The sequence below is a fragment of the Bufo bufo genome, chromosome 10, assembly GCF_905171765.1.
Source record: "Bufo bufo chromosome 10, aBufBuf1.1, whole genome shotgun sequence".
In the NCBI taxonomy this organism is placed as follows: domain Eukaryota; kingdom Metazoa; phylum Chordata; class Amphibia; order Anura; family Bufonidae; genus Bufo; species Bufo bufo.
The window spans coordinates 63,107,292-63,120,933 of NC_053398.1; the positions used below are offsets into that span (position 1 = coordinate 63,107,292).

Here is a 13,642-nt window from a genome sequence, read left to right on the forward strand (position 1 = left end):
TATTCAAGCTAAGGCCCCTTTCACACGGGCGAGTTTTCCGCACGGGTGCAATGCGCGAGTTGAACGCATTGCACCCACACTGAATCCGGACCCATTCATTTCTATGGGCCTGTTCACATGAGCGGTGATTTTCACGCATCACTTGTGCGTTGCGTGAAAATCGCAGCAAGCTCTATTTTGTGCGTTTTTCACGCAACACAGGCCCCATAGAAGTGAATGGGGCTGCGTGAAAATCGCAAGCAAGTGCGGATGCGGTGCGATTTTCACGCATGGTTGCTAGGAGACTATCGGGATGGGGACCCGATCATTATTATTTCCCCTTATAACATGGTTATAAGGGAAAATTATAGCATTGTGAATACAGAATGCAAAGTAAAATAGGGCTGGAGGGGTTAAAAATTTTTTTTTTTTAACTCGCCTTAATCCACTTGTTCGCGCAGCCGGCATCTCTTCTGTCTTCATCTGTGAGGAATAGGACCTTTTGATGACATCACTACGCTCGTCACATGGTCCATCACATGATCAATCACCATGGTGATGGACCATGTGATGAACGCAGTGACGTCATCAAAGGTCCTATTCCTCACAGATGAAGACAGAAGAGATGCCGGCTGCGCGAACAAGTGGATTAAGGTGAGTTAATTTTATTTATTTTTTTAACCCCTCCAGCCCTATTTTACTATGCATTCTGTATTCAGAATGCTATTATTTTCCATTATAACCATGTTATAAGGGAAAATAATACAATCTACACAACCTTGAACTCAAACCTGAACTTCTGTGAAGAAGTTTGGGTCTGGGTACCACATTCAGTTTTTTATCACGCGCGTGCAAAACGCATTGCACCCGCACGATAAAAACTGAACAAAACTGACTGCAATTGCATACCTACTCGCGCAGGTTTGCCGCAAAGTATCCGGACCTTATCTGGACACGCTCGTGTGAAAGAGGCCTAAAGGCTGCCCTGCTAATTGACAGCTTTCTCTCTATTAAAGGAAATTTGTCACCAGTTTTACGCTTTTCATAAATAAGGGCAACATAAGATAGTGACAGATCCCTCTTAGCAAAACGCTGGGTCACTTTCTTTAATTGACTTAGCCATTTTGCTAAAATCTCTTATTGAACAGCTCCAGGTTATGCCCTATGCACATTAAAGGGAATCTGTCAGCAGTTTTATGCTGCTAGGTTCTAACATCTCCAGCACATGCCAAGGAGTCCCCATATTCATGAGCTCACGGCTCTCCCCGCCCACCTGCCTTTGATTGACAGTTTTTTCTTTCATATGCATCAGCAGCAGGTGGCCGGGGAGAGCCAGGAGCTCATGAATATGGGGACTCATTTCGCATGCGCTGGAGCAGTTTAGCACAAGATTGTAGAAAAATTGATTAGTCAATTAACCACCTCCGGACCGCCTAACGCAGGATCGCGTTCCGGAGGTGGCAGCCCTGCGCAGAGTCACGCATATATGCGTCATCTCGCGATGGCCGAGACTTCCTGTGAACGCGCGCACACAGGCGCGCGCGCTCACAGGAACGGAAGGTAAGAGAGTTGATCTCCAGCCTGCCAGCGGCGATCGTTCGCTGGCAGGCTGGAGATGTGTTTTTTTTTAACCCCTAACAGGTATATTAGACGCTGTTTTCATAACAGCGTCTAATATACCTGCTACCTGGTCCTCTGGTGGTCCTCTTTGTTTGGATCGACCACCAGAGGACACAGGTAGCTCAGTAAAGTCCCACCAAGCACCACTACACTACACTACACCCCCCCCCCCGTCACTTATTAACCCCTTATTAGCCCCTGATCACCCCATATAGACTCCCTGATCACCCCCCTGTCATTGATCACCCCCCTGTCATTGATTACCCCCCTGTAAAGCTCCATTCAGATGTCCGCATGATTTTTACGGATCCACTGATAGATGGATCGGATCCGCAAAACGCATCCGGACGTCTGAATGAAGCCTTACAGGGGCGTGATCAATGATTGTGGTTATCACCCCATATAGACTCCCTGATCACCCCCCCTGTCATTGATTACCCCCCTGTCATTGATCAACCCCCTGTAAAGCTCCATTCAGACGTCCGCATGATTTTTACGGATCCACTGATAGATGGATCGGATCCGCAAAACGCATCCGGACGTCTGAATGAAGCCTTACAGGGGCATGATCAATGACTGTGGTGATCACCCCATATAGACTCCCTGATCACCCCCCTGTAAAGCTCCATTCAGATGTCCGCATGATTTTTACGGATGCACTGATAGATGGATCCGATCCGCAAAACGCATCCGGACGTCTGAATGAAGCCTTACAGGGGCATGATCAATGACTGTGGTGATCACCCCATATAGACTCCCTGATCACCCCCCTGTAAAGCTCCATTCAGATGTCCGCATGATTTTTACGGATGCACTGATAGATGGATCCGATCCGCAAAACGCATCCGGACGTCTGAATGAAGCCTTACAGGGGCGTGATCAATGACTGTGGTGATCACCCCATATAGACTCCCTGATCACCCCCCTGTCATTGATCACCCCCCTGTCATTGATCACCCCCCTGTCATTGATCACCCCCCCTGTCATTGATCACCCCCCCTGTCATTGATCACCCCTCTGTAAGGCTCCATTCAGATATTTTTTTGGCCCAAGTTAGCGGAATTTTTTTTTTTTTTCTTACAAAGTCTCATATTCCACTAACTTGTGTCAAAAAATAAAATCTCACATGAACTCACCATACCCCTCACGGAATCCAAATGCGTAAAATTTTTTAGACATTTATATTCCAGACTTCTTCTCACGCTTTAGGGCCCCTAGAATGCCAGGGCAGTATAAATACCCCACATGTGACCCCATTTCGGAAAGAAGACACCCCCAGGTATTCCGTGAGGGGCATATTGAGTCCATGAAAGATTGAAATTTTTGTCCCAAGTTAGCGGAACGGGAGACTTTGTGAGAAAAAAATTAAAAATATCAATTTCCGCTAACTTGTGCCAAAAAAAAAAAAATTCTATGAACTCGCCATGCCCCTCATTGAATACCTTGGGGTGTCTTCTTTCCAAAATGGGGTCACATGTGGGGTATTCATACTGCCCTGGCATTCTAGGGGCCCCAAAGCGTGAGAAGAAGTCTGGTATCCAAATGTCTAAAAATGCCCTCCTAAAAGGAATTTGGGCACCTTTGCGCATCTAGGCTGCAAAAAAGTGTCACACATCTGGTATCGCCGTACTCAGGAGAAGTTGGGGAATGTGTTTTAGGGTGTCATTTTACATATACCCATGCTGGGTGAGAGAAATATCTTGGTCAAATGCCAACTTTGTATAAAAAAATGGGAAAAGTTGTCTTTTGCCAAGATATTTCTCTCACCCAGCATGGGTATATGTAAAATGACACCCCAAAACACATTCCCCAACTTCTCCTGAATACGGCGATACCACATGTGTGACACTTTTTTGCAGCCTAGGTGGGCAAAGGGGCCCATATTCCAAAGAGCACCTTTAGGATTTCACAGGTCATTTACCTACTTACCACACATTAGGGCCCCTGGAAAATGCCAGGGCAGTATAACTACCCCACAAGTGACCCCATTTTGGAAAGAAGACACCCCAAGGTATTCCGTGAGGGGCATGGCGAGTTCCAAGAATTTTTTATTTTTTGTCACAAGTTAGTGGAAAATGCTTATTTTTTTTTTTATTTTTTTTTTCATACAAAGTCTCATATTCCACTAACTTGTGACAAAAAATAAAAACTTCCATGAACTCACTATGCCCATCAGCGAATACCTTGGGGTCTCTTCTTTCCAAAATGGGGTCACTTGTGGGGTAGTTATACTGCCCTGGCATTCTAGGGGCCCAAATGTGTGGTAAGGAGTTTGAAATCAAATTCTGTAAAAAATGACCTGTGAAATCCGAAAAGGTGCTCTTTGGAATATGGGCCCCTTTGCCCACCTAGGCTGCAAAAAAGTGTCACACATCTGGTATCTCCGTAATCGGGAGAAGTTGGGGAATGTGTTTTGGGGTGTTATTTTACATATACCCATGCTGGGTGAGAGAAATATCTTGGCAAAAGACAACTTTTCCCATTTTTTTATACAAAGTTGGCATTTGACCAAGATATTTATCTCACCCAGCATGGGTATATGTAAAAAGACACCCCAAAACACATTCCTCAACTTCTCCTGAATACAGAGATACCAGATGTGTGACACTTTTTTGCAGCCTAGGTGGGCAAAGGGGCCCATAATTTAAAGAGCACCTTTCGGATTTCACAGGTCATTTACCTACTTACCACACATTTGGGCCCCTAGAATGCCAGGGCAGTATAACTACCCCACAAGTGACCCCATTTTGGAAAGAAGAGACCCCAAGGTATTCGCTGATGGGCATAGTGAGTTCATGGAAGTTTTTATTTTTTGTCACAAGTTTGTGGAATATGAGACTTTGTATGAAAAAAAAAAAAAAAAAATCATCATTTTCCACTAACTTGTGACAAAAAATAAAAAATTCTAGGAACTCGCCATGCCCCTCACGGAATACCTTGGGGTGTCTTCTTTCCAAAATGGGGTCACTTGTGGGGTAGTTATACTGCCCTGGTATTCTAGGGGCCCAAATGTGTGGTAAGGAGTTTGAAATCAAATTCAGGAAAAAATGAGGAGTGAAATCCGAAAGGTGCTCTTTGGAATATGGGCCCCTTTGCCCACCTAGGCTGCAAAAAAGTGTCACACATCTGGTATCCCCGTACTCAGGAGAAGTTGAGGAATGTGTTTTGGGGTGTCTTTTTACATATACCCATGCTGGGTGAGATAAATATCTTGGTCAAATGACAACTTTGTATAAAAAAAATGGGAAAAGTTGTCTTTTGCCAAGATATTTCTCTCACCCAGCATGGGTATATATAAAATGACACCCCAAAACACATTCCCCACCTTCTCCTGAGTACGGAGATACCAGATGTGTGACACTTTTTTGCAGCCTAGGTGGGCAAAGGGGCCCATATTCCAAAGAGCACCTTTCGGATTTCACAGGTCATTTTTTACAGAATTTGATTTCAAACTCCTTACCACACATTTGGGCCCCTAGAATGCCAGGGCAGTATAACTACCCCACAAGTGACCCCATTTTGGAAAGAAGAGACCCCAAGGTATTCGCTGATGGGCATAGTGAGTTCATAGAACTTTTTATTTTTTGTCACAAGTTAGTGGAATATGAGACTTTGTAAGAAAAAAAAAAAGAAAAAAATAAATCATCATTTTCCGCTAACTTGTGACAAAAAATAAAAAGTTCTATGAACTCACTATGCCCATCAGCGAATACCTTAGGGTGTGTACTTTCAGAAATGGGGTCATTTGTGGGGTGTTTGTACTGTCTGGGCATTGTAGAACCTCAGGAAACATGACAGGTGCTCAGAAAGTCAGAGCTGCTTCAAAAAGCGGAAATTCACATTTTTGTACCATAGTTTGTAAACGCTATAACTTTTACCCAAACCATTTTTTTTTACCCAAACATTTTTTTTTTATCAAAGACATGTAGAACTATAAATTTAGAGCAAAATTTCTATATGGATGTCATTTTTTTTGCAAAATTTTACAACTGAAAGTGAAAAATGTCATTTTATTGCAAAAAAAATCGTTAAATTTCGATTAATAACAAAAAAAGTAAAAATGTCAGCAGCAATGAAATACCACCAAATGAAAGCTCTATTAGTGAGAAGAAAAGGAGGTAAAATTCATTTGGGTGGTAAGTTGCATGACCGAGCAATAAATGGTGAAAGTAGTGTAGTGCAGAATTGTAAAAAGTGGCCTGGTCTTTCAGGGTGTTTAAGCACTGGGGGCTGAGGTGGTTAAAGAAAGTGATCCAGCATTTTGCTAAGGGGATGTGTCACTAGTTTATGTTGCCCTTAGTTGGGACACCATCAAACTGGTGACTGATTCCATTTAAAGGGAATCTGTCAGCAGTTTTATGCCACTAGGTTCTAACACCTCTAGGACAGGCCGATGAGTCCCCATATTCATAAGCTTCTGTTTTTTCCCACCCCCTGCTGCTGATTCACTTGGAAAAAAACTGTCAATCAGGGGGAGGAGAAAGCCAGAAGCTCATTGGCATGTGCTAGAACCTTCCAGCATTAAACTGCTGACAACTTCCCTTTATCGGTATGTCTGTTCCACAGCCTATTCTTGTGGACAAGAATAGGCATTGTTACAATGGGTCCGCAAAAAAAATGGATGCAACACGGACGTCATTCGTGTTTTTATGGACTGCAAAATACATGGTCGTGTAAATGCACCCTTAATGTACATAGAGAGAAAACACTGGCTACACCAAGCACAGACATGACTATCGCAGAGCTGAAAGCAGCAAGTCTGTCACTACTTTATGCTGCCAGCAGACAGGGCAACATCCACCTGGTGACAAATCCCCTTCAATTTAAAGTTTAGAGCCAAAAATTTCTAAATGAAAACTAGTCTGATTTCCGTATTTTTGGATTTGTCCAAACCAACAAGTTTATAAGAAAAAAATAAAAATTAAAAAGAATTAGTTGGTTTATCTGGCATTGTAAATGGTATATCAGTTAATTAGTAAAGGGAACCTGTCAGCTCCACAATGCACCATAAATCGCAAGCGTTACCTTACAGATGTTGAGATCATGTTTCTGGTGTTTTTGTCTAAGATGTCCGATGCGCATGATCTCTGAAAAAGCACTTTTATTCCCCCGCAGGTTGTATGTAAATGAGGTTCTTGAAGTCCAGCTTGCCACTCCTTTGCATTTGATTGATGGCCTTTTATATTAATTCAGGTGCGATTCCATCCCCGGTTCTCACGCATGCACTGTATGATCTCATTTCTGGCGCCTGCACATTGATCCCTACTGTAGTTTACTTGGCTTCAGTGGGTCAATGTGCAGACTCACCTTGGCGAGCGTGCCAGAGAACATCTCAGTGCCTCAGCTTCAGTGATGGCCAGTTCGCCGGCGAACACATGCGAGCTGCCATCTTAAATCACAAGTCCGGCGAGGCACAGATAAGTCCTTACCTGTGCCTGCACCGCGAGCCGGTCTGAAACAAATGCGGTCACCAGGAGCAGTCAGTTCCGAGAACAGCCCGATGAAGGCCCCGGCGGCTGTTCTCGGAACTGCCTGCTCCCGGTGTCCGAATTTGTTTCAGACCGGCTCGCGGCACAGGTAAGGACTTACCTGTGCCTCGCCGGACTTGTGATTTAAGATAGCAGCCCGTATGTGTTCGCCGGCGAACTGGCCATCACTGCTCAGCTTTAATCACAGGACAGCGGGGATCAATGCACAAGCGCCGGAAACGAGATCATGCAGTGCATTCGTGAGATCTGAGGGATGTAATTGCACATGAAAGCATGAAAAAGGCCGGGAAGGGGGCACGGCAAGTTTGACTTCAAGAACCTCATTTGCATGTGGCCTGTGGGGGGAATAAAGGTTCTTTTTCAGCGATCCTGCGCTGTGGAAGGAAACCTGATTTCAACATCCCTAAGGAAACGCTTGTGATTGATGGTTCCCTTTCCAACTGTTTGTTCTACCCTGGTGTAGTCTGTATGTGTGTCCTGAAAGATCTCTCATTTCACCACAATCAGTAAGATTTATTTTTACATATATACATAAGATTTCTGAAAGGAATCTCATAGTGTACGGTACGCTCCCACAGTGAGATCAAACATCTTGGCGTTGGAAACCTGTCCTTGCTTGTCCAACAGGTAGTACAGAGGTCGACCTTTAACCTTCAAAGGGATCATAGCTGGAACCTCAGAGCGGTGAGCCATGCAAGAGACATGCCTCAAAGGGATGGTGAAGGAGGAACCAAGGCCAAATACTCCTGCTGTGGCAATAGTCACGGTGTCTCCTCCTGCGTGCAGAGTCACAGCACTGACGGATCGGCGGGAGAAGAGCAGACCTGCAGCCATTATAAGGGAACCTAGCAAAAGAATAAATGTATATGAATACCAAATGAAGAAAGCCAGAATTGTGCAGCCACAGCCATCCCCTAAATTCTACATTCATCTTTAGCATATTAAAGAGCATCTGGCACCTCATTTGCATATAAATAAAATAAATCAGTTCTCAGCGATGGTGATAGCATTTTAAAGAGGACCTTTCACCTTGAAAAACAATGTGAACTGAGTATGCTGCCATGTAGAGCGGCGCCCGGGGATCTCACTGCACTTACTATTATCCCCGGGCGCCGCTCCGTTCTCCCCTCCGGTATCTTCTCTCACTAAGTTATAGTAGGCGGAGTCTGCCCTTGTCCTGTGGGCGTCTCCTTCTCCTAGGCTGCAGCGCTGGCCAATCGCAGCGCACAGCTCACAGCCTGGGAGGTTTTTTTCTCCCAGGACAAGGGCAGACTCCGCCTACTATAACTTAGTGAGAGAAGAACGGAGCGGCGCCCGGGGATAATAGTAAGTGCAGGGGGATCCCCGGGCGCCACTCTATATGTCTGTAAACTTAGTTCACATTGTTTTTCAAGGTGAAAGGTCCTCTTTAATGACTGATCAACTCTAATCACGGTGACAGATGCTGTTTAACCCCTTAATAACCCAGCAACGTATCTGTTTTTATTTTCGGCCTTCACAGAGCCATAACTTTTTTATTATTCCATTCACATAACCACGAGGGCTTGTTTCTTGTGGGACAAGTTGGACTTTGTACTGTCACAATTTTATATTGAATACGATGTAGTGAGAAGCTGGGAAAAAACCCAAATGGGGGAGAACGCAATTCCATCATAGTTTTATGGGTTTCGTTTTTATGGTGTTCCCTATTACCATCATTCTCCGGGTCAGTACAATTACTGTGAAATCCAATTTATATAGTTCTTCTTGTATTTTAATCCTTAAAAAAAATGGATCTGTGTGAGCTCATGCAGGGTGACCTGTAGTTTTTGATACAATTTTTGTTCTTTGTTCATTTTTTTGGGGAGGTAAAGCAACGAACGAAACTGAATTGGCCATTTTGATTTTCTTCCATTGAGGCGTTCACTGTACGGGATAAATACGTTTATATGTTAATAGTTTGGGAATTTTGAGACATGGTGATGCCTATGATCTTAATTTTTAATATGGGATAAGGGGAATAATTTATTTTTAACAGTTTTTTTCTTTTCACCTATTTTAAGTCCTCCTATGGGACTTTAAAATGTGGTCATCCGATTAACATTGCAGTTTATAGGAGATTTCCTATTTTCCTACAGAGCCTGCCACAGACCGGGCTTCATAGTAGCTACTAACGGAGAGCCGTTTGGGCCTAGGAGTCCAGCCCTCCTCAGACTTCACTGCTCAGATGTTGCACCCAAAGGGTTAAAAGTCTGATTGGCCGTTCACGGACAATGCATCCGGGTGTCTGCTGTGTAAAACAGCAGGTAAGTGGCAGCTACGGTACCCGCTCAGCTTCTGAGTGGGCACCATCTGTAAAGGGGTTTTCCTGCAGTTTTGTACTGATGACCAATTCTCTGGATAGATCATCAGTATCTGATCGGTGGGGGTCCAACACTTGAGACTCCCACCAATCAGCTGTTTCAGAAAGCACCGATGCTCGCAGTAGTGCCGTGGGCTTCTCATAGCTCACCAAGCACAGCGCCATACCCTGTACAGTGGCTGTACTTGGTATCGCAGCTCAATCCCCTTTACTTCAATAGAGCTGAGCTGCGCCTAGGCCATGTGACCAATGAACGGGACGTGGCTCTAAATGTGGTATTCGAGTAAAGAACTTTAATTGTGGCATGCTCCATCTAATGTACGACGCCATACACATAGCTGAGGCTACTTTCACACTGGCGTTTTGGTTTCCGTTTGTGAGATCCGTTCAGGGCTCTCAGAAGCGTCCAAAACGTATCAGTTTCGCCCCAATGCATTCTGAATGGAGAAGGATCCGCTCAGAATACATCAGTTTGCCTCCTATTAGTCTCCATTCCGCTCTGGAGGCGAGGCTGCTTGCAGAGTTTTGGTGTCCGCCTGACGATGCAGAGGCATCCGTCCTGGCACACAATATAAGGCTACTTTCACACCTGCGTTCGGGTGTCCGCTCGTGAGCTCTGTTTGAAGGGGCTCACAAGCGGCCCTGAATGCAGCCGTCCGGCCCTAATGCATTCTCAGTGGACGCGGATCCGCTCAGAATGCATCAGTCTGCCTCCGCTCAGCAGGCGGACACCTGAACGCTGCTTGCAGCGTTCGTTTGTCCGCCTGGCCGTGCGGAGGCAAGCGGATCTGTCCAGACTTACAATGGAAGTCAATGGGGACGGATCCGCTTGAAGATGACACCATATGGCTCAATCTTCAAACGGATCCATCCCCCATTGACTTTTAATGTAAAGTCTGGACGGATCCGCTCAGGCTACTCACACTTAGAAATTTTTCTAAGTTATAATGCAGACGGATCCGTTCTGAACGGATGTAAATGTCTGCATTATAGGAGCGGATCTGTCTGGGCAGACACCAGACGGATCCTCTCTGAACGCAAGTGTGAAAGTAGCCTAAGGCCTCCTGCACACGAACGTATTTTTTTGCGGTCCGCAAAAACGGGACCCGTTTTTCCGTGATCCGTGACCGTTTTTTCGTCCGTGGGTCTTCATTGATTTTTGGAGGATCCACGGACATGAAAAAAAAGTCGTTTTGGTGTCCGCCTGGCCGTGCGGAGCCAAACGGATCCGTCCTGAATTACAATGCAAGTCAATGGGGACGGATCCGTTTGACGTTGACACAATATGGTGCCATTTCAAACAGATCCGTCCCCATTGACTTTCAATGTAAAGTCTGGAGTCCCTTTTATACCATCGGATCGGAGTTTTCTCCAATCCGATGGTATATTTTAACTTGAAGCGTCCCCATCACCATGGGAACGCCTCTATGTTAGAATATACTGTCGGATATGAGTTAGATCGTGAAACCTCATTTCCGACAGTATATTCTAACACAGAGGCGTTCCCATGGTGATGGGGACGCTTCTAGTTAGAATATACTACAAACTGTGTACATGACTGCCCCCTGCTGCCTAGCAGCATCCGATCTCTTACAGGGGGCTGTGATCAGCACAATTAACCCTTCAGGTGCCGCACCTGAAGGGGTTAATTGTGCTATCATCTCCCCCTGTAAGAGATCAGGGCTGCCAGGCAGCAGGGGGCAGACCCCCCCCCCCCCCCTCCCCAGTTTGAATATCATTGGTGGCCAGTGCAGCCCCCCCCCCCCCCCCTTCCTCCCTCTATTGTAATAATTCCTTGGTGGCACAGTGTGCCCCCCCTTCCTCCCTCTATTGTAATAATTCGTTGGTGGCACAGTGTGCGCCCCCCCCCCCCCCCCTTCCTCCCTCTATTGTAATAATTCGTTGGTGGCACAGTGTGCGCCCCCCATTGGCCCCCCTCCCTCTATAGCATTAACAACATTGGTGGCCAGTGTGCGGCCTCCCATCTAGCCCCCCGCCCCCCATCATTGGTGGCAGCGGGTTACTAGCAGTAGTAATTCATACTTACCTGGGAGCTGCGATGTCTGCTTCCGGCCGGGAGCTCCTCCTACTGGTAAGTGACAGTTCATTTAGCAATGACACTTACCAGTAGGAGGAGCTCCCGGCCGGACACGAACATCGCAGCAGCCGGCCCGGTAAGTATGAATCTTCTACTATTGTACTATTGCTAAGTAACCATGGCAACCAGTGTCCTGGTTGCCATGGTTACCGATCGGAGCCCCAGCGATTAAACTGGGACTCCGATCGGAACTCCGCTGCCACCAATGATGGGGGGGGGGGGGGGGAGATGGGAGGCCGCACACTGGCCACCAATGTTGTTAATGCTATAGAGGGAAGGGGGGGGGCCGATGGGGGGCGCACACTGTGCCACCAACGAATTATTACAATAGAGGGAGGGAGGGGGGGCGCACACTGTGCCACCAACGAATAATTACAATAGAGGGAGGGGGGGGGGCCGCACTGGCCACCAATGATATTTAAACTGGGGAGGGGGGGGGGGGGTCTGCCCCCTGCTGCCTGGCAGCCCTGATCTCTTACTGGGGGCCGTGATCAGCACAATTAACCCCTTCAGGTGCCGCACCTGAAGGGGTTAATTGTGCTGATCACGGCCCCCTGTAAGAGATCGGGTGCTGCCAGGCAGCAGGGGGCAGTCTTGTACACAGTTTGTAGTGTATTCTAACTAGAAGCGTCCCCATCACCATGGGAACGCTTCTGTGTTAGAATATACTGTCGGTTCTGAGTTTTCACGAAGTGAAAACTCAGCTTTGAAAAAGCTTTTATACAGACGGATCTTCGGATCCATCTGTATAAAAACTAACCTACGGCCACGGATCACGGACACGGATGCCAATCTTGTGTGCATCCGTGTTCTTTCACGGACCCATTGACTTGAATGGGTCCGTGAACCGTTGGCCGTGAAAAAAATAGGACAGGTCATATTTTTTTCACGGCCAGTAAACACGGATCACGGATGCGGCTGCAAAACGGTGCATTTTCCGATTTTTCCACGGACCCATTGAAAGTCAATAGGTCCGTGAAAAAAAGCGGAAAACGGCACAACGGCCACGGGTGCACACAACGTTCGTGTGCAGGAGGCCTAAGTCAATGGGGAGGGATCCGTTTTCACTGACACAATAGAAAACGGATCCGTCCTCCATTGACTTTTAATGGTGTTCAAGATGGATCCGTCTTTGCTATGTTATAGATAATACAAACGGATCCGTTCATAACAGATGCAGACGGTCGTATTATCGGTGCGGATCCGTCTGTGCAGATCCAAACGCGAGTGTGAAAGTAGCCTGCATCCATGTACATCCTGATCCCTGCTGATGGCATCCTCCGTACAGTCCACAGCAGTCCTCCCATGGGACCACATTACAGGATTATTCCACTGTGGCCATCTTGAGCTTTGATCCCCTGCCCTCTGAGCCCTGGAGGTCATATCACACATACCAACGGACAAGCAGCTGGCCGTGAAGGTTGTCCTCCACAAGGGGGAGCCCATGTTCCTTCCTTTCATTTCCTTCTCTTCCCCAGGGTCGCTCTGTTTTATGTCCCGCAGTGATGTGTAACCAAAATGAGCCAAGTATGCCCAAAACGCGGCCTGGGCCACACAGAAACCGCCGAGCAGCCGGAAGAAGCGCGGCCTCCTGTGCTGAAACAGAAGAACATCTCGGGGCACAGGATCTGCTTGGAAATACCGAGAGAGAAGAACGGCGGGGGGTCTCCTTACTGACCAAGCCCGAACGTCTCCTAGCAACCGCAGAAGACCCATGCCGCCCCCGATAGAACCGGCGATCTAGAGGCGCGGGAAAGTGACGTCAACACATGGGCGGAAGCGATTTTGGTGCGTGCGCAGAAACCACACTGAGGCTGCCCGGGTGTAGAAAGGTGGCGTCGCTGTAAGGGGGAGGGGTGATTGGAGGCTGCCGTGCTAAAGTAGAAATAAAAGCAAACACAAAACCCTGTTTCTTGCACTTGTATTAGACCTAACCCTCTATTATACAATTGTGGTATAGCCCCCGGCTTAGGTGATGAAGTCCTAAGTCTGCTGAACTGTATATAGAATGAACATCATGTTTGCCTTCTATGAGAACAGGTTCCATGAACAGCTTGGATGCCCCCCAGGACAATTGTGTGCATGTACCTTGTCCTCAAATAATAGGCTCCTCTC

The 13,642-nt window shown here is 46.7% G+C and overlaps 1 protein-coding gene across 1 annotated transcript; it reads right to left on the reverse strand.

The window, feature by feature from the left end:
- Positions 1 to 7,587: 7,587 nt before the first annotated feature.
- Positions 7,588 to 13,425, reverse strand: TMEM223 (transmembrane protein 223). The gene is made up of 2 exons (XM_040409571.1): positions 12,922 to 13,425; positions 7,588 to 7,933 (listed from the first exon to the last, which is right to left on the reverse strand). The coding sequence occupies exons 1-2, from the start codon at positions 13,241 to 13,243 to the stop codon at positions 7,641 to 7,643; spliced, it is 615 nt and encodes a 204-aa protein (XP_040265505.1). The 5' UTR covers positions 13,244 to 13,425; the 3' UTR covers positions 7,588 to 7,640.
- Positions 13,426 to 13,642: the final 217 nt, after the last annotated feature.

Bases quoted from the DNA above. Each gene is read 5' to 3' on its own strand.
- TMEM223 (XM_040409571.1), bottom strand. From the start codon at position 13,243: ATGGGTCTTCTGCGGTTGCTAGGAGACGTTCGGGCTTGGTCAGTAAGG. The intron at 7,934-12,921 runs GTATGTGTGATA...TTCTTTTGCTAG, and splicing joins GGCCAGCTGCTTGTCCGTTG to GTTCCCTTATAATGGCTGCA.